Source organism: Mesoplodon densirostris, chromosome X (genome assembly GCF_025265405.1).
Source record: "Mesoplodon densirostris isolate mMesDen1 chromosome X, mMesDen1 primary haplotype, whole genome shotgun sequence".
In the NCBI taxonomy this organism is placed as follows: domain Eukaryota; kingdom Metazoa; phylum Chordata; class Mammalia; order Artiodactyla; family Ziphiidae; genus Mesoplodon; species Mesoplodon densirostris.
Window position 1 is genome coordinate 1,761,914 of NC_082681.1, and position 21,920 is coordinate 1,783,833.

Consider the following 21,920-nt stretch of genomic DNA (forward strand, 5'->3'; position numbering starts at 1 on the left):
CTGACCTTTAGTTTCCTGTCCTTAAAGTGAGAATGATAACATTGTACAAAGTCAATTTGAGGAGTACAGATATACTGCATTTTTTAACTGTTTATTAGGATCTCATTGTAGATACACCATAGTTTATTCAGCTATTCCTCAACTGCCCCCACTGATGGACATTTAGTCTTATTTTCTAATTATTTTGCTATTATAAACAAAACTATTGTGAATATCCTTGTGCATACCTCTTCATATGTGACGGTTTCTATAAGGTAAGTACTGAGAGGTGAATTTCTGGGTCAAGCAATAAATATACATATTTTTTATTATTTTCATAGAAACTTCCAGATTGCTATTCAGTGTGTCTTCACCAATTTATACTCACTTTACCAATGTTTGAGAGTATGCATTTCTCCACATCTTTTGAAAACACATGTTTTAATCAAACTTTAAAATTTTTGTCACTCGGATGGATAAAAACTGATATCTTAATACCCATTTCTCTGATTACTACTAAGGTTAGAAGAGTTCGTGTGTTTACTGGTCAATTCTGGTGAGTTTCCTATTGATATCCTTTGGTCATTTTTCTATTGAGTTATCTTAATGATCACAAGGATTTATTCTATATCCTGGGTATTAACCCTTGTATGTTAAAAATATTTTTCCTGTTACTTGTCTTTTAACTTTGTTTTTTGCATTGTTTGCAAAACAGAAGGTTTTTATTTTCATACACACAAATTATCTTTTATGCTTTTTGTGTCATATTAGAAAGGCTTTTCCTACCTCAAAGTTGTCAACATCTAATCGTTTTATTTTTTATATTTTACTCGATCAGTAATTTACTGTTGAGGCTGACGTGACTCTAGAATCAATTTTTCAAAATTCATTTTTCCGAAACTAGTTATTGAGTAATCTGTCTTTTCACCACTGTTACAAAATGCCACCTTTAACATATACCATATTTTCATGTACAGTTGAGTCTGTTTTGAGACTCTATTCTGTCCCCTTGATCTCTTAGTCCATTCTACATGAATATCATACTTTTTAAATGACTATAGCTTTATAATACATTTTTATATATAGTAAGACTTCCCCTCCATGCCTTTCTTTTTCTTTCTCAAAATTGTTACTTTATTAATTCTGAGTATGATTCTTGGAATTAGCCTGTCCAGTACATGGAAATTTTCACTGGGATTTGGATTGGAAGTACATGGAGTTTTGCATATTAATTTGTGGGAGAATTCCTATCTTTTCATTATTGAATCTGCCCATCTGTGAGCATATTTCTCCATTCAAGTTTCCTTCAAGTCTTTCAGGATAGTTTTATAGATTTCTCCATAGTAGTCTTCCACATTTTCATTTTTTCCCAGACACTTTATAGTTTTTGTTCCTCTTATAAATTTGAACTCCTTTTTATTTACCTTGTCTAAATGAATAACCTGATGTATAAGAAAGTTTGATTTTTTGCTAACTTTTTATTTTGATACATCTTCAAACTAACAGAAAAGTTGCAAGAATGGTACAAGGACCTCCTTTATATCCTCTATCCATGTCTTCTTTTTATATACTTGAATGGCTTCATTTTCCAAATTTAGAACTCTGATCTGTTTTGAATTTATCATGGACACCCAGTGACAATATGAGATATGGACTCAATTTTATCTCTTTGCAAATGATTATCAGTTGTCCCAACACCATTTATTTAAAAATTCATATTTTCCACAGTGATTACACCTGCCAGTTTTTACATACCAAATTTCTATATGCATTCATGTATATTTTTGGACTCTTTATACTCTTCTGTTGTTTTAACTGCCTTTTCCTATACCAACATCACACTGTTTTAATCATAGAAGTTCTATACTATGTTTTAATATCTAGTAGGGGGCTAGTGTCCCCCTCATTGCTCTTGCGTATTTCTTGGTAGAAGACTTTTTGAAGGAAGTTTTCTGGGTCCTGATTTTTTAGTTTTCCTAAATAAGTATTTATTTATTTTTATAAAATAAAAATGTAAAATAATATGATAATATAAAAGAGTGTGATCTTTTCCTTAGAACTGCAATATGCTAACACCGTGATGCGCTTTGATTATGTCTGGCTTCGAGACCACTGCCTCTCAGCATCTTGCTACAACTCTAAGACTCACCAGCGCAGCCTAGACACTGCCAGTGTGGATTTATGTATCCAGCCAAAGACCATTCGTCTGGATGAGACCACACTCTTTTTCACTTGTGAGTGGACAGGAGACTTGGTCTTCTTTGGGGTACTCTTTTAAAGAACAATTGTTTTACAAAAAATGATTTGCCCCTTTCCAAAACAGGGTATTCTTTTAGTTACTCTTTGTTTTTCCTTTCTTTGGAAGCATTTATTTTTGAACCTTTTATTTTTCTTCTTAAATAAAATTGCTCTAATCTACAGCTGACATCATTCTTAACCAGTAAATTATTGGCAGTATTTATAATTATTATTTTTAATGCCTTTGATTTTTCCCTTAAAAGGGCCAGATGGTCATGTGACTAGATATGATTTGGATTGGCTGGTGAAAAACAGCTATGAAGGGCAGAAACAAAAGGTCATCCAGCCTAGAATCTTATGGAATGCAGAAATCTACCAGCAAGCCCAAGTTCCATCTGTAGATTTCCAGAGCTTCTTAGAAACCAAGGAGGGACTGAAGAACTTTCTACAAAACTTTCTGCTCTATGGAATTGCTTTTGTAGAAAATGTCCCTCCTACTCAGGAACACACAGAGAAGTTGGCAGAAAGGATCAGCTTGATCAGGTAAGTCATTAGTTTCCTGATATCTGCAGAAATTAATTTCCAGTGACAGGTATGGTCACCTTCGTTTTTCCAGAATATTTTGTGGCCTGAATAACGGGATTCCCATTTATAGTGCTTTATTTGAAGCCCAGATTTCTAATCTCTAAAGACACTTACATGTTAAATATGGTGAAGACTTTAAAGTCATTGGTATTTTTTTCCAGCCCAGTGATGCTCAAAGTAGGAGTTAGTCATTGTACACGAGAAAGGGCACTAACTGTGAGTAAAGAGAACCAGATAGTAGCCTGAGTTCTACCATCAAGCAGTTGGGTAAACATAGACAACTGCATAACACACACACCCCTACCCTCAATCCCCACTCCCGCCGCCACAGTAGCCTCTATTTTCCTATCTGATCAGTAACAGGATTGAATAAGATAGTGTCTAAAGATCATCTACTTTTGATCTTCTATTATTCCTAAGGCTTAATTCAGAGCCTGGTTGTTAATACTACTGCCTTATACTGTATAGCATTTAACCAGCATATTCAAATCCATTATTTTCATTGGTCATTATAGTAATCCTGATAAGTGTGTATTTTATCTCCTGTTCTACTGATGAGGCTCTTGAGGCTCAAATGTATTAAGTGGCTTGCCCAGGACTGCTCTGCTAGTCAGCAGTAGAACTGGGATTCAGATAGCTCAGGTTTCCTGATCCTAAATACAATGTTCTTTCCATTGCATTTCTAGGTAGTATATAGATTTATCTTCTGTAGTGATGTAAACCAACTTTGTTATAATTAGTACTTTCCTTTTATTTCATAAGAGCCAGATATAGCTCATTGTGTAGCAGACAGTATGCTGGGTCATTTGCCCTATCCTAGTAGAGCATAGTTAACATTTGTGAACCATTCAGTTTCAAACACAGTTTGAGAACTTTCAAGTAAAAAAGCTGTGCTAGTAAGCAATAAATTGACAAGGCTTTAGAGGTTATAGTTCAAAAGGAAGACCATTTCCTGTTTGTATTTTGAGGGTTCAGAGAATAAGATGAACTCTGAAAGCTAAAGAATTAAAGTGACCTTTAGTCAGATCTGAGCCTACTAGGAAAATAACTATGAAGTCAAAACCCATGACGTTATTGTATCTCTCCTCAAGGAGAGATACAATAACAGTGATACAGCAACTCTCACTAAATACTTGCTAATATAAACTATCCTTTCTCTTTTTCTTATTCCTCCATGTCTAAAAGATGGGTGAAGATCTACATTAATCACTTCTAAAAGCAGCTACCCAAAAACATCTTTTTCTATGTGAGGAAGGTGAGTGCAGGACAGAAGTTTGGGTGTGAAAGCTATTAAAAGTAGAAACATAAACAGAGTGGGATGGTTCCCTAAGCTTTCAAACTATATTATCCTTTCACCCTTTTCCCCCCAGCTTCCTAGAATATTACTCAGTGGAGGAATTGTTTAGACTGGTGATGTGTTCAACTGTCATATTTACCTTATAGATGGAAATCTGGAGCCAAACAATCTATTGTTATTTGTGAATAATTAAAGAAAGTATTGGAAAGAGTTTTGAATGATAAGAATGAAAGGTTTCCTATACTTCATTTAACAGAGAAACCATCTATGGGAGGATGTGGTATTTCACTTCAGACTTCTCCAGGGGTGACACTGCATACACCAAGCTAGCTCTGGATCGGCACACTGACACTACCTATTTTCAAGAGCCCTGTGGGTAGGTGGATTAGAATTTTCCAAAGTGAGATCATTACGTGTGATGGTCTTGAATAGTTTCTTAATCATTCTCTGTTTTATTTGAACCAAGATCATATCTGCTGCTGCTGCTGCTGATTTGTGTGACCCTTTCTTTTCTCCTTAGAAACATGATCATTTTTAAACACCCTAGCTCAGTCTTCTTTAGACTTATAGGAATAAAATTTTTGAAATGATTGAAAATCTACCTTACTACATAAATGGATGTAAATTTTGTTTAATTTACATTTTTTCTGAAAGTAATTACAAATAACTTACCAAAAATGTATTGATTAACCATTAGTTTGGGAATTTGTACAGTTTTTCATATTTAGTTATTATATTGCAAAGGGGTCAATCTTCTAAACACAGCTACTTTGGGTATGGTAGTAAGAGGAATTTAAATCCAATTTACAAGAAGTTAGGGAGGAGGAATGAATGAAAAATAACCTTCTTACATGGACTCCGAAGCTATTGAGTCAAAGATAACGTATACCATACTTTTTTGCAGCTTTATTGAGATATAATTGACATATGACATTGTGTAAATACAAGGTGTACAGTGTGTTGATTTGATATGGTCATATACTGTAATACTATTACCACCAGTAGCTAACAGAGAGTAGATCTTAAATCTTATCACCACAGAAAAGAAATAGTAATTATTTGACATGATACATTGATTTCCTTTAAGGGTTTGGAACCTAAGAATATTTGGTTCAGAGGAGGAAGAATAAAGCATCTTTTTTACATCCTGCTCAATGTTATCGATATACAAAAAGCCCTGCATCCTCATTCTACAGGATGCAGAAGGAAGAATATGAGGAAATGGGATGAGAAACAGTTGGACAGGGGTTGACGTTCAAATATTGACTAGCTCTTTTCTCTCTGACTACTACCAGAGATACACAGTTGTCTGTGCCTTTAATTTAACCCTTTCTAATCAATGGCAAGGACCAAGTACATGAGCAGTATAATGAGAGTGGTTAAGAGTTCAGGCTATGGTATCAACCAGACCTGGATTTGTATCCCAACTGGAACATAGGTTAGCCTTGCAATCTTGGAAAATAACTTAACCTCTCTGTGCCTCAGTTTCTTCATCTGTAGAATGGGACTAGTAATAAAACCTGTCCATTTGTATTGCTTAGGGATTAAGTTACATGATGTATTTAAAGCACTTGGCATACTTCCTAGAACATAATAAATGTTCAATAAATACTAGCTATTATTATTATCATTTTAGCCATTGTCATCATCATCATCATCATTATATGCCTTATGCTTTCTAAAGCTACCTTTGCTCAGGATCTCATCCTTTCCAACCTCCTTGGGGATTTCTCTCTCCTGTATCTTCAGCCTTCCATACATATTGACTCCTTCCTATCAGCTTCTCATTTCTTAAATCTCTACTTTTGTACACTTCCTTTGACTCTATCTCCTTCTAGTTACAGCCCCACCTTACTCCTCACCTTCACAGCTAAACTTATTGAAATAATTGTCTACATTCAGTATCTTTTCATTCTCACTTCTCATTCACTCTTCAAACCTGTAGTCAGCTAGTTTATCCACCCCTTTCCCAATTAAAATTAATCCCTCCAAAGTCACCAGCAACTAACTTATTGCCATACCCAGTGTGTACCTTTCAGTCTTCATCTTATTTGACCCCTGGGGCCATTAACCACTACCTCTTCTTAAATATCCTTTCTTTTCTAGTTTTCCTTCTATATCTATAGCCATTTTCCCTCAGTCTCCTGTGCCAGCTTATTTTCCTTTGTCCTTTGTCGTAAATATTGTTGTCTCAAGGTTTTCTCCTTCTCCCTCTTTTCTTACTTGAAATGATCTCTTCAAATGACTTCTTCCATGCTCTTGGCTTTAACTATCACCTACAGACAACTACAAAATCTACCTCTCTTCTAAGGTATACATCTTCAACTGGCTACTAAGTAATCCATAACCTAGAAATTTCACAGAAAGGTCAACATAGCCAGAACTGACCTTTCTCATTTTAATTGTATTTACCCTAGGTTCTCCTTGATTTTATTCCTTCTATCTTTATTTATGTTTATTACTTATTTTACTTTGTTGTTTACTTTTCCTTATTTTTGCTTTTTTCCTAAATTACTATTAATTTTATTTTCCTCTTGCTAATTTGAAATTTTTACTTTAGTTTTCCAGTCCATTAATAGTTGCATTTCCTTTTCCTGTTAAGTTTTCAGCCATATATAACTCAACTATTTCAACATGTCCTTAAACTGAACCTCTTCCTCAACCCCTCTCACCCCCTTATTATCATCCAATTATGCATCTGCCTGCATTCTCTTGGCAGATGGCATTATTATTTGTCAGGTTGTCCAGGTGAAAAACCTGCAGTCATTCTAGATATTTGCCTGTTCTTCGTCCTCTGTCGTGTTGCTTAGGTGTGTCCTCTTTTCTATAAAACCCTTCTCTAAGCTCAACCCCTCAGTATTTTTCTCTGCTATTTCAGTTATCCAAGTTGTTTTCCATGCTTTTTGTCATCTTGCTTCCCACCAGTTCATCACCCGTCTCAGTTTAAACTCCTTGTTGTTTTACGTTGATATCTTTGGTCATACTTTTTTTTTTTTTTTTTTTTTTTGCCTGGAATGCCTTCTCCTCACCTCAATCTCATTTCAGCCCAACTCTTGCTCATTCTTTAAGACTAAGCAAAACCATTCTCATCCACCTCCAGAAACATTTCTCTATACAACACACCACTACAATAATTTCCTGTGTTTATGGCCCCACTGTATCTTGTATACAACTTTATTATAGTGCCTGTTGGTACTTACTTGCTTCATCTCTTCTTAGTAGACTGGCCTTCTTTAAAACAGAGACTATACCTTATTCATGACGGTATTCCCCGGGTCTGTCACATATAGCCATCAATACATGTTAAATATGCTTAGGAGGAACCTGTAGTGGCATTAATATTTCAAAGCACAAAAAAGTACAGCTGGCTATGAAGGGAAGACAATTGGGAAATGAGATTTATTTCTTAGTGAAAAGAAAATGACACAGTGGTGTCAATAATCATTTCATATATATTTTTTCTAAAATGTTGATATATTCTCTTTTCTCCACTGAACAGAATAATTTAATTTTTCCCCCTTTAGCATTCAAGTGTTTCACTGTCTTAAGCATGAAGGAACAGGTGGCAGGACACTGCTAGTAGATGGATTCTATGCAGCAGAACAGGTACTTCAGAAGGCACCTGAGGAATTTGAACTCCTCAGCAAAGTGCCATTGAAGCATGAATATATTGAAAATGTTGGAGAATGTCACAACCACATGATTGGGGTAGGGCCAGTCTTAAATATCTACCCATGGAATAAAGAGCTCTATATGATCAGGTGAGTACCAAAGAACTATCTCTCAGTGTAATGTATTTGTCAGATATTAGTCTTCTAATGTAATGAAAATTCCTAATATCCTATGTCTATCACATTTTAATATTGCTATTGTATAGCTTTCTATTAGTACAATTTCCATTCTTATTATAATTCCCACGGAATAATAAATAGGCCAACAGACAGGGAATGCTAGATTGGAGGGGACAGATACATAGATAGATACTACATGGTAGGTTAAACAGGGAAAGTTTAGCATAAAGAATTAGGAACTAGGATAGAAGAGTGACTATGAGATATGAGGAAATTAATGTATATAATATTCTTTCAGAGCAGCTACAGTGTCATTGCATTTTAAACACAATGCTTTGCCATCTAATTTGATAACAAAATAATCCATACTCCTCTGTGCCTTAAACACATGACAATTAAGTCCACTTTCCTCTTTTGTTGTTCCAACATTATGGGTATGCACTGGTAATAAAAAAAATTTAATATTATGGAATGACAGTATGTAACATTCAAAATGCTGGTAGTAATAACTGTATCACCACAATTTGTAATGTGCTGAGCAGTGGTGCAAAATGATGAGAGCACCACATACGTCTCTGTTGCTACTACTCAACTCTGCCATTGTAGTATGGAAGCCACCATAGACATATAAGTGAATATATGTGGCCATGTTCCAATAAGACTGTTTCTGGACACTGAGAGTTGAAATTCATATAATTTTCATGCATCACAAAATTTTAAAAAAGATATGAGGAAATTCATTATAGTACCCTAGGGCTGGGGCAGAGTATCCAAGGAAGAATAAACATGGAAGAGGTTCAGATCTGTAAGAAAGAGTGGTTCAGCCACCTGCTATCAGTGAAGTTTGCTGATTTAGCCAGGCAGGAGCTGGTCTAGAGTTGCTGAGCAAACAATTGGCCACCCTTCCAGAGTACAGGCAGGCAGGGAAGCAGGCAATCAGCAACTGGTGGTGTGAGTGTGCAACGGAAGCCTAGGTGCCAGTGAAAGCATGCAATCTAGGTGCTCTTAAGTCTTCCTGCTTTCACTGGCACTCAGACTTACTTTCAGTGTGTGATCCCACAGAACACAGGAGGACTCCTGCAGGTCATTCAGGGGCTCTGGTTTACTATGCTGAGAGGGCTATGGAAAGGTTGTCACCAGGATGAGGCTGCAAGGTGGCATAGGGACCGTGTCCTGGGCCCTGAGGTTTGGTGCCACCTGATGCCCTCACACCCACACAGCAGAGACCTGGCTAGGGCCAGAAATAGCAAGAGAACCTCTTTCTGCTGCAGTGTCCCTCCAACGCCAGCTACTGAGAAAGTTTAATGTTGTACTCGCTATAAAGGAAAAATGCTAAAAGGAATTCTTAAATCAAGAACATGTATTGTATGTAAGGATGCATTCAGAACTGAGAAGCAATAAAATGGTAACTGATACATATACATAGCTGGTTTCAGCTTAATAATATCATGTTGAGAAGTTTTGCATCTAGGTTCAAGAGGGATATTGGTCGACAGTTTTCTTGTTTTGTAATGACTTTGTAAAACTCTGGTTAACCAAAGAGTTTGTGTGATATTAGTGCTATTTCCACCTTAAATGTTTGCTAGAATTTACTAGGGAAACTGGGAATGGAGTTTATTTTATGAGAAAGTTTTGGATATTAAATTCAATTTTTTATGTATATATAGAGCTAGTAAGATTTTTGTTTTCTCTACTGGTTCTTTCAAGAAATCTGTACATTTTATCTAAGTTGTCAATTTTTCAGTCATAAAGTCATTCATAATATTCTCTTATTCTTTTCATATAATGTCTATCGTCTCTGTAATGATGACTCTTGGTATTAGTAATTTTAGCTCTCTTTTTTCTTGTTTAGTCTAGCTAAACGTTTACCAATTTTGTTCATCCTTTCCAAAAGCCACTGTATTGCTTTGTTAATTCTCCCTATCGTTTGTTTCTATTTTATTGATTTCTGTTATCTTCATTATTCCTTTATTTTTACATACTTTTGGTTTAATTTATTCTCATTTTTCTAGTCCTCCAAGGTAGAACCTTAGATCATTGATATTATACATTTAGTCTTTTTTAATATAATCATTAAAAACTATATTTGTACCTCTAAGCCTTTTTACCTGCATCCTACAAATATTGATGTTTATTTTCATGATAATTAAGTACGAAATATTTTCTGATTTCACTTATGTGTTCTTTCTTTAACCATGTTATTTTGTATTCTGTGTCCTCTCTGATTTTTTTGACTAATTATTCCATCAGCCACTGAGAAAACAACATTAAAGTATCCAAATAATATGGTGATTTTGTCTATTTCTCCCTTTAATTCCATCAGTTCTTGCTTCATGTTTTTTGAGTATCTGTTATTAAGCACATACTCATTTATGATTTTTATGTCTTTCTGATGAAACAACCTTTTGTCATAAAATGTCCCTCTTTAACTTTGTTTTGAAGTCTATTTTATCTGAAATTCATATAGCCACTCCAATCTTCTTATACTTACACTTTGCATGCTATTTAATTTTCTATCTTCTTTTTCTAACTTATCTGTGTTTTTGTATTTAAATAAATGGCATATACGTACTTCAGTCTTGCTTTTTTATCCAGTCTGACAATTTCTTTTAATTGGGATATTAAGTGCATTAACATTTCTTAAACCTTTAAAACATTTTAAAAGTTATTTGTATACCATAAAATTAATATGTTTTAAGTATATAATTCAGTGATTGTTATTGTATTTACAAAGTCATGTAACCATCATCACAATCCAGTTTTTGACATTTCTGTCAACCCAAAAAGTTCCCTCCTGCCCATTAAGCAGTGACTCCCCCATTCCCTCACCCCAGCCCCATCCCATCACAGCCCCTGGCAATCACTTATCAACTTTCTGTCTGTATGGATTTGCCTATTCTGGACATTTTCTGTAAATGGAATCATACAATACAGAGTCTTTTGTGTCAGCTCTCTTTCACTCACTTAGCATAATGATTTCAAAGTTCATCCATGCTGTAATATGTATCTGTTTAATTGCTGAATAGTATTCCTTTATATATATCACATTTTGTTTATACATTCAACAGTAATGAACATTTGGATTATTTCTAGTTTGAGGCTATTCCAGATAATGTTGCTATGAACATTTGCATACAAGTCTTTATGTAGACATGTTTTTTTCATTTCTCTTGGGTAGATTTCTAAGAATGTAATTGCTGGTTCATATGGTAACTCTGCATTTATCCCTTTGAGGAACTGCTAAACTGTTTTCCACACTGGATGCACCAGTTAACATCCCTGCCAGTAATGTATGAGGCCTTCAGTTTCTCTACATCCTCACCAGCATTTGTTGTTATCTGTCTTTGATTATAACCATCCTAGTGGGTGTGAAGTAGTATCTCACTGTGGTTTTGATTTGCATTTCCCTGATGATTAACGATGTTGAACATCTTTTCATTTGTTCTTTCATTTTGCTTCTTGGCCATTTGTACATCTTCTTTAGTCAAATCTTCTGTCGATTTTTAAATTGTATCATTTGTCTTTTTTTCTTCCAGTTTCATTGAAATGTAATTGACATACAGTGCTGTATAAGTTTAAGGTGTACAGCATAATGATTTGACTTACATACATCATGAAATGATTATCACAATAAGTTTAGTGAACATCCATCACCTCATATAGATACATTAAAGAAATATAAAAATATTTTTTCCTTGTGATAAGAACTCAGGATTTACTCTGTTAACAACTTTAATATATAACATACAACAGTGTTAATTATATTTATCATGTTGTACATTACATCCCTAGTAATTTTTTATCTTACAGTTGGAAGTTTGTACCTTTTGATCATCTTCATCCAATTCCCGCTCCCCCCTCTACCCTCTGCCTCTGGTAACCACAAATCTGACCTTTTTTTCTGAGAGTTTGTTTGTTTGTTTTTGAAGTATAATTGACCTACAACACTATGTTAGTTCCTGGTGCACAACACAGTGATTCGATATTTCTATACATTTCATACCGGTCACCATGATAAGTCTACTTACCATCTGTCACCATACAAAGTTATTACATAATTATTCAGTATACTCCCCACACTGTACATTTCGTACCCATGACTCATTTGTTTTGTAACTGGAAGTTTGTACTTCTTAATGCCCCTCAGCTATTTCTCTCATCCCCCTTCCCCTCTCCCATCTGGCAACCACCTGTTTGTTCTCTGTATCTTTGACTCTTTTTCTCTTTTGTTTTGCTTGTTCATTTGTTTTATTTTAAAATTCCACATATAAGTGCTATCATATGGTATTTGTCTTTCTCTGTCTGATTTATTTCACTTGGGACAATGCCCTCTAGGTCCATCCATGTTGTCACAAATGGCAAGATCTTCATTCTTTTTTATGGCTGAGGAATATTCCAGTGTGTGTGTGTGTGTGTGTGTGTGTGTGTGTGTGTGTGTGACATCTTCTTTATCCACTCACCTATTGATGGAGCCTAAGTTGCTTTCATATCATGGCTACTGTAAACAATGCTGCAGTGAACATAGGGGTGCACATATCTTTTCAATTTAGTGTTTTTGTTTTCTTCATATACATACCCAGGAGTAGAATTGCTGGATCATATGGTAGTTCTATTTTTAATTTTTTGAGGAAATTTTCTACTGTCTTCCATAGTGACTGCACCAATTTACATTGCCACCAACAGTGCACGAGGGTTGCCTTTTTTCCACATTCTCTCCAACACTTGTTTTTGTTATCTTTTTGAAAATAGCCATTCTGATAAGTGTGAAGTGATCTCTATGTTTCTATACACTAACAATGAACAATCAAAAAGAGAAATTAAGAAAGCAATCCCATTTATAATTGCATCAAAAAGAATAAAATACCTAACAATAAATCTAACCAAGGAGGTAAAAGACATGTACCCAGAAAACTACAAGACACTGATGAAAGAAACTGAAGATAATACAAATTGATAGAAAGATATACCATGCTCATGGCTTAGAAGAATTAATATTGTTAAAATGTCCATACTACCCAAGGCAATCTAAAGATTCAATGCAATCCCTATCAAAATACCAATGACATTTTTCACAGAACTAGAACTATAATTATACAATTTGTATGGAAACACAAAAGACCCTGAACAGCCAAAACAATTTTGAGAAAGAACAACAAAGCTGGAGGTGTCACACTCCTTGATTTCAAACTGTACTACAAAGCTACAATAATCAAAACAGTATGGTACTGTCATGAAAACACACAAATAGACCCATGGAACATAATAGAGAGCCCAGAAATAAACCCATGCACTTATGGTCAATTAATCTGTGACAAAGGATGCAGAATATACAATAGGGAAAGACAGCCTTTTCAATAAATGGTGTTGGGAAAACTGGACAGCTACATGCAAAAGAATCAAACTGGACTACTCTTTCACACCATATATAAAAATGAATTCAAAATGGAGTAAAGACTTAAATATATGACCTGAAACCACAAAACTTCTAGGAGAAAACATAGGGAATATGCTCTTTGACATTGGTCTTAGCAATTTTTTTGGATATATCTCCTCAGGGATGGGAAACAAAAGCAAAAATAAACAAATTGGACTACATTAAACTAAAAAGCTTTTGCATAGCAAAGGAAGCTGTCGATAAAATGAAAAGGCAGCCTACTGAATGGGAGAAGGTATTTGCAAATGATACATCTGTTAAGAGTTAATATCCAAAATATATAAATAGCTCATACGACTTAACATCAAAAAACAACTCAATTTAAAAATGATCAGAGTACCTGAGTAGACATTTTTCCAAAGAAGACATACAGATGGCCAGTAGGCACAGGAAATGCTGTTCAACATTACTAATCATCAGGAAAATGCAAATCATTTGAATTCTTGTTGGTAAGTTTTATGAGTTCTTTAAATATTCTGGATACAAGTTCCTTATTGGATATGTCATTTACAATTATTTTTCTCCCAGCATGTGGCTTGTCTTTTTACTCCCCTGTGTTCTTTGGTTGTGCTAGAGTTTTAAATTTTGATGATATCCAAATTATCTATTTTTTCATTGCTTGTGTTTTTCTGTCTTGTATCTAAGAAGGCTTTGTCTAAACTAACGTCATGAAGATTTACTCCTGTGACCTATTCAAAGAGTTTTATAGTTTTAGCTCTTACATTTAGCTCTCTGACCCATTTTTTAGTTAATTTTTGTTTATGGTGTGAATTAAGGGTCCAATGTTGTTCTTTACCTTGTGGGTGTTCAGTTGTCCCAACACTGTTGTTGAAGAGATTATATCCTTTCCCCTATTAAATGGTCTTTGCACCCTTATTGATAATCAACCAAATATATATTATTTTTAATCTTTTGTTTTCTTTTTGCCTGATCGTTTTTTTTTTCTGTTCCTCCTTACCTACCTTCTTACGGATTATTTTAATACATGTTTTGAATTATACTTTAATTTATGCACCATGTAAACATTTTTTCTGGGAGCTTTCAAGATTTTATGTTTGGTTTGCAGCAATTTGTCTGTGATATTCCTAGGTGTGGTTCTCTTTATTTTCTTCCAAATGGGAATTCTCTGAGCATCTTGAATCTGTAAATTTATGTCTTTCACCAAATTTTGGTCATTATTTCTTCAAAATTTTTTTCTGCCCCCTTTTCTCTCTTCTTTTCTGGAACTCCAGTTACACACATGTCAAACCTTTTGATATTGCCCCACCGGTCCCTGATGTTTTGTTCATTTTCTTTTCAAAAATTTTTAAAATCTTTTCTTCAGATAGATCAAATGAAATTAGCCAGTTTTCAAATTCACAGACTCTTATCTGTCAGCATCATTCTGTTGTTAAGTCCATGTAGTAAATGTTTTAATTCAGATGTTGTATTATTCAGTTCTAAAATTTACATGTGGTTCTTTTTTATAGTTTCTTTTTTTTTTTTTTTGGCTGAGAGTTTCTATCCCTTCATTACAAGCATATTTTTCTTTACTTCATTGCATGTAGTGATAATAGCTGCTTTAAAAATGTTGTCTGGGGCCTCCCTGGTGGCACATTGGTTGGGAGTCTGCCTGCCAATGCAGGGGACACGGGTTCGTGCCCCGGTCCGGGAAGGTCCCGCATGCCATGGAGCGGCTGGGCCCGTGAGCCATGACCTCTGATCCTGCGCGTCCGGAGCCTGTGCTCCACAACGGGAGAGGCCACAACAGTGAGAGGCCCATGTACCGCAAAAAAAAAAAAATGTCTGATAATTCCAACATCTGAGATATATAATGGCTGATCTTATTTGATTGTCTTTTTCCTTTGATAATAGGTTGCATTCCTGGTCCTTGTTACATTGAATAATATTGAATTGAATTCTGAAGAATGTGAATATTATGTTATTAGGACTCTAGATTATATTTCTCTAAAGAATGTTGATTTGGGTTTTTTTTTAGTAGGCAATCAATTTAATTGTGCTCAGATTTCAAACTTCGTTCTTTGATAGTTCAAACTTCAGTTATTTTAGCTTTGGATGTAATGCTGGGGGTTTCTCTTGCACATGTGAAATTTAGGGGTAATCCACATATTTGGGTAGAGCTTATAAAGCTTTGTGCTCCTCTTCGCTGATTCTCTCCTTTCCAGGATTTCCTCTTCACCTTCTAGTGGCAGTGGATTCCCCCAAACTCTGTTGTTTGGTTCTTCAGGACAGAAAGACTGAGAAATTTCTTTTGGGGTTTTAACTGCCCTGTATGGTAAAGGCTGTAGCATACCCTCAGGCTAGATGCCATGAAAATGGGAAACTCACCCAGTACAGTTTCTTTCTTTCCTCCCCTCCAATATCTGCCTGTACAGTACCTTTGGATAGTTGGTTTTTGTATTTTGTCCAGAGTTTTAAATTGCCACCTATGAGAGGAACAGGTTGATGTAATAGGAGTTTACTTAGCCATTATCAGAAGCAGAACACAGTGCTCAATATTTTTTAATAAAATAAAAATATAGCATGCTTAGGCATTCCCTGGCAGTTCAGTGGTTAGAACTCCATGCTTTCACTGCCACAGCCTGGGTTCAGTCCCTTGTTGGGGAAGTAAGATCCTGCAAGCTGCATGGCATGGCTATATATATATGGCATGCTCTGTATATAAGTAAGCTTTTTCTATAAATGAGACATTATAATAGGTGCAATACCTATTCACATTTTAAACCTTATTAAAACATTTTAGAGCAAGAGGTATTAAAATGCAAATATTTTGGTACAACTACTTATCTATCCTTCAGCTGTTCTTATTCAAAGCTTAGTCTAACCCTGTCCTCCAAGTCTGAGTATAACTTACTGTGAAGACTTTCATGGTTTCTAGGGCTCATTTTTGTGGCTTGAGATAGTTAACTAGTGTTTATTTTAGCTAACATTATTGACCACCTATGTGTCAAGCACGGTGTTAGTTCATAATATATAATACTTCATATAATCCTGATAAGCATATAAGGAAGTTATTATTATTCTCAGTTTTCTGATGGGGAAATTGAGGCTCAAAGTGATCAAATAGTTTCTCTAAGGTCACACATCTGAACTGGGATTGTAACAGTGATCTGTCAAAGTACAGTGCCCATCAAATGCATCTTCCATTCAATCACTGAGCTCTCTGTACTTGGAAAATCTTTAATTTTCTGTCCGCTAATAAGAGGAATAGTTTCATTAGGACTCCCTAGATATTCTTGTCAGATAGGTATCTGCTTTATTTTCTTTCCTCTACTTCCAGGGCTTTCTTGCATCATATCAAAGCAGGAAAAAAAAACAAACAGACAAATTATACAATAATATAATGACATCACTTTGTGCAAAAGTCCAGAAGTCATCTTATTCTAAATATAAAAAATTGCAAATCCATTTTACTAATCTGTAATAAACTTTTCCTGCTGCTTCTTGCTATCAGCCTTAGAAAACAACATCATCTAATATAATATAAATAGTGAATACTAGATCTCATGTGACCTTGGACAAATCTTATCTTTATGTTCCTTATCTATAAAGTAAGATAATAATTAATAGCTGTGCTACTTACCTCACAGGGTTATCAGATAGAGGGTCAATGAGATTGTGTATATGAAAACACTTATAAACTTCAAATCTCTATTTGAAGTCAAGAGATCACAATTATGATGTGTAAAAGTTGACCTTATGAACCAGCATACACAGGAATTAGATCACTGTTCTGCTCTCTGGTACAAACAATGAGTTAAAGTATTATGGAGACCTGATTTCAAAACCACTCTGCTATTTATAAACTCTGTGGCAGGTTTAACCTGAGTTTCAGTTGCTGCACATGTGAAAGGAGGCTAATACCACCTTCCCTTCTGGGGTGATGAAAGGATTAAATGAAATAATATTTGATCAAGTGCCTAAAACAGCACTGAGGGCTTCTGGAAGTGACAGTGAGTGTCAAGACCCTGGTGAAAACTATGCTTCCTCACCCATTTTTCCCTGTGCACATGGCTCCTTGAAGCCTGGGATGAAGGACTATTATATGCATTCTTTCATTTGATTTTCACAATAGCTCTATGAGGTCAGCTAAGCAGATGTTGTTATGCTCATTTTTGTATGTGAGAAAACTAAGGGTATTGGCTCAGATTGTGCCATGTACTATCTAACACTAATGAATACTGTATGATGTCCAAAAAAGGTACCATTAAATGTTTTTTTTCTCTTTTGAAAGAATAGCTTTGGGGCTTTCCTGGTGGCGCAGTAGCTGAGAGTCCGCCTGCCGATGTGGGGGACACGGGTTCATGCCCCGGTCCGGGAAGATCCCACATGCCGTGGAGCAGCTGGGCCCGTGAGCCATGGCCGCTGAGCCTGCGCGTCCGGAGCCTGTGCTCCACAATGGGAGAGGCCACAACAGTGAGAGGCCCGCGTAGCGCAAAAAAAAAAAAAAAAAGAATAGCTGTGGCAGTATCTATTAAAGCTGAGCATATACATACCCTATAACCCAGCAATTCCATTCTTAAAATTATATCAAACATAGATGAAGATATATATATATATTCACCAAAAGACAAGTAATAGAATGTTCATATCAGCACTATTTGTTTTCTTTTTCCAGTTTTATTGAACTATAATTGACATAAAGCATTGGTATTAGATTAAGGTATATAGCATAATGTGTTGATTGATATATGTACATGTTGTGAAATGATTACCACAATAGTTAACGTCTATTACCACTTAGTTACAGTTTTTTTTTATTTCTTGTGATGAGAACTTTTAAGATCTACTCTATTAGCAACTTTCAAATATACAATGCAATATTATTAACTAATTAGTCACCATAGTGTACATTAGGCCTTATCTTTTAACTGGGAGTTTGTACCTTTTGAGCATCTTCACCCATTTCACCCACCCCACAACCCCATCTCTGGCAACCACCAATCTGTTCTCAGTTTCTATGAGTTCAGTTTTTTTATTCCACATATAAGTGGAATCATACAGTATTTGTCTTTCTCTGTCTGACTTATTTCACTTAGCGTAATACCCTCAAGGTCCATCCATGTTGTCACAGATGGCAATATTTCATTCTTTTTATGGCTGAGTAATATTCCAGTGTGTGTGTGTGTGTGTCTGTGTGTCTGTGTGTCTGTGTGCATTACCACATCTTCTTTATCCATTCATCTGTCATGGTTACATATTTTATTTCCATGTCTTGGCTATCAGAAATAATGCTACATTTAACATGGGGGTGCAGATATCTCTTTGAGATAGTGATTTCACTTCCTTCAGATATATGACCAAAAGTGGAATTTCTGGATCACATGGTAGTTCTATTCTTCAGTTTTTGAGGGACCTCCATACTGTTTTCGATAGTAGCTACACCAATTTGCATTCCCACCAACAGTGTACAAGGGTTTCCTTTTTTCCACATCCTCACCAACAACTGTTATCTCTTGTCTTTTTGATAATAGCCATTCTGATAGGTGTGAGGATATATCTCATTGTGGTTATGATTTGCATTTCTCTGATGATTACTGATGTTGAGCACATTTTCATGTACCTGTTGTCCATTTATATGTCTTTGGAAAAAATGTCTATTCAAGTCCTCTTCCCACTTTTTAAGGGTTTGTTTTTTGGTGTTTTTTTGCCATCGAGTTGTATGAGTTCTATATATATTTTGCATATTAACCCCTTATCAGATATATGATTTGCAAATATTTTCTCCTATTCTGTAAGTGGCATTTTCATTTTGTTGATGATTTCCTGTGCTGTGGGGAAGTTTTTTAGTTTGAGGTAGTCTCATTTCTTTATTTTTTATTTTGTCACCTTTGCTTTATTTGTCAAAACAAAAAATCATCACCAAAAGCAATGTGAAGGAGCATACACCCTATATTTTCTTATAGGAGTTTTATGGTGTCAGGTCTTACATTCAAGTCTTTAATCCATTCGGAATTGATATTTATGTATGGTGTAAGATAGGAGACCAGTTCAGTTGTTTTGCATGTGGCTGTCCAGTTTTCCCAACACCATTTATTGAAGAAACTTCTTTCCGCATTGAGGATTCTTGCTTCCCTTGTCAAATATTAGTTGACTATTATATGCATGGGCTTATTTCTGGACTCTCAATTCTGTTCCATGGGTCTATGTGTGTGGTTTTATGTGAGTACCATACTGTTTTGATATGATTGCTTTGTAATATAGTTTGAAATCAGAAAGTTTGATGCCTCCAGCTTTGTTCCTCTTTCTCAAGATGTTTTCGCTATTCTGGGTCTTTTGTAGTTCCACACAAATTTTAAAATTGCTTTTTCTATTTTTCTGGAAAATGCCATTGGAATCCTGATAGGGATTACATTGGATCTGTAGATTGCTTTGGGTATTATGAACATGTTAACCACTTATTCCATAAGCATGGAATATCTTTCCATTTATTTGTGTCATCTTCAATTTCTTTCATCAATGTCTTATAGGTTTCAGTATACAGATCTTTCACCTCCTTGGTTAGATTTATTCCTAGATATTTTATTCTTTCTGATACAATTGTAAATGGGATTGTTATCTTAATTTCCCTTTCTGATAGTTTGTTGTTAGGGCATAGAAATGAAACTGATTTCTGCATGTTGATTTTATATTTTGCAGTTTAATTTGTTTATTAATTCTAACAGTTTTTTGGTGTAGTCTTTAGAGTTTCTATATATAATATCACATAGTCTGGAAATATAGACAGCTTTACTTCTTCCTTTTCAATTTGCATTCTTTTATTTCTTTTTCTTGTCTGATTTCTGTGCCTAGGACTTCTAGTACTATGTTAAATGAAAGTGGTGAGAGTGGGCATCCTTGTCTTGTTCCTGATCTTAGAGGAAATGTTTTCAGCTTTCCAGAGTTGAGTATGATGTTGGTTGTAGGTTTGTCATATCTGGCCTTTATTATGTCTAGGTATATTCCCTCTATACTCACTTTGTTAAGAGTTATTATCATGAATGGATGTTGGATTTTGTCAAATGCTTTTTCTGCATTTATCAAGATGATCATGATTTTTAGCCTTCATTTTGTTAATATGGTATATCATATTAATTTATAGATGTTGAACCATTCTTGCATCCCTGGAATGAATCCCATTTGATCATGGTATATGATCTTTTTAATGGACTGTTGAATTTGCTTTGCTAATATATTTTGTAGATATTTGCTTCTATATTCATCCATTATATTGGCCTATAGTTTTATTTTCTTGTAGTGTCCTTATTGGTTTTGGTATCAGGGTAATGATGGCCTCATTAAATGAGTTTGGAAGTGTTCCTCCTCTTCAAATTTTTGGAAGATTTTGAGGACTGGTATTAATTTGTCTTTAAATATTTGGTGGAATTCACCAGTGAAGCCATCAGGTCATAGACTTTTCTTTGTTGGGAGGTTTTTTATTACTGATTTAATCTCCTTACTAGTAATTGGTGTGTTCAGATTTTCTATTTCTTCATGATTCAGTCTTGGTTGGTTGTATGTTTCTAGGAATTTGTATCCATTTCTTCTAGGTTGCCCAAGTTGTTGATGTATAATTATTCATCGTAGTCTCTTATTGTCATTTGTATTTCTGTGCTATCAGTTGTAATATCTCCCCTTTCATTTATAATTTTATTTGAGTCCTCTTTTTTCTTGGTAAATCTAGTTATAGGTCTTGTCTATTTTGTGTATCTGCTTTAAAAAAACAGCTTTTAGTTTCATTAATCTTTTCTGTTGTCTTATTCATCTCTATTTCATTTATTTCTGCTCTGATCTTTGTTATTTTCTTCCTTCTACTAACTTTGGGCTTTATTCCATGAGATGTAATGTTACATTGTTTATTTGAGATCTTTCTTATTTCTTACTGTAGGTGTTTATTGCCATGAACTTCCCTCTTAGAGCTGCTTTTGCTGCATCCCATAAGTTTTGGTGTGTTATATTTCCATTTTCATTTGTCTTAAGATATTTTTTATTTCTCTTTTGATTTCTTCTTTGACCCATTTGTTGTTCAGTAACATGTTGTTTAATCTTCACATATTTGTGAACTTTCTAGTTTTCTCCTTGTAATTGATTTCTAGATTCATACCATTGTAATTGGGAAAAGTAGTTTGATATAATTTCTATCCTCTTAAATTTGTTGAGACCTGTTTTGTGGCCTAGCATGTGATCTGTCTTGGAAAATGTTCCATATGCACTTGGAAAAAATGTGTATTATGCTGCTTTTGGATGGAATGTTTTATATATATATATATATATAAAGTCCATTTGGTCTAATGTATCATTTAAGGCCACTGTTTCCTTATTGCTTTTCTGTCTGGATGATCTGTCCATTGAAGTAAGTATGGTGATGATAAACTTCCCTACTGTTATTATGTTATTGTCAATTTCTCATTTTATGTCTGTTAATGTTTGCTTTATGTATTTAGGTGCTATTAAATTCAGTGCATAAATATTTACAAATCTTATATCCTCTTTTTGGATTGACCTCATTATCATTAAATTATACTCTTCTTTGTCTCTAATTAGTCTTTGGCTTAAAGTCTATTTTGTCTGATATAAGTTTATCTACCTTTGTTTTCTTTTGGTTTCCATTTGCATG

At 34.8% G+C, this 21,920-nt stretch overlaps 1 protein-coding gene across 4 annotated transcripts in view; it reads left to right on the forward strand.

Annotated features, from left to right (window-relative positions):
* TMLHE (trimethyllysine hydroxylase, epsilon) overlaps positions 1-21,920 on the forward strand; it is a 61,410-nt gene that overhangs the window by 31,222 nt on the left and 8,268 nt on the right. For 2 of the 4 annotated variants that reach the window (XM_060086852.1, XM_060086854.1), the window contains 5 exons: positions 506-535; positions 2,037-2,213; positions 2,481-2,760; positions 4,356-4,475; positions 7,624-7,860. In XM_060086852.1, coding sequence (XP_059942835.1) covers positions 506-535; positions 2,037-2,213; positions 2,481-2,760; positions 4,356-4,475; positions 7,624-7,860 — 844 coding nt within the window. Of the gene's footprint in view, positions 1-500; positions 536-2,036; positions 2,214-2,480; positions 2,761-4,355; positions 4,476-7,623; positions 7,861-21,920 lie in introns of all 4 variants that reach the window. The other 2 variants (XM_060086855.1, XM_060086853.1) reach the window with 2 other exon arrangements.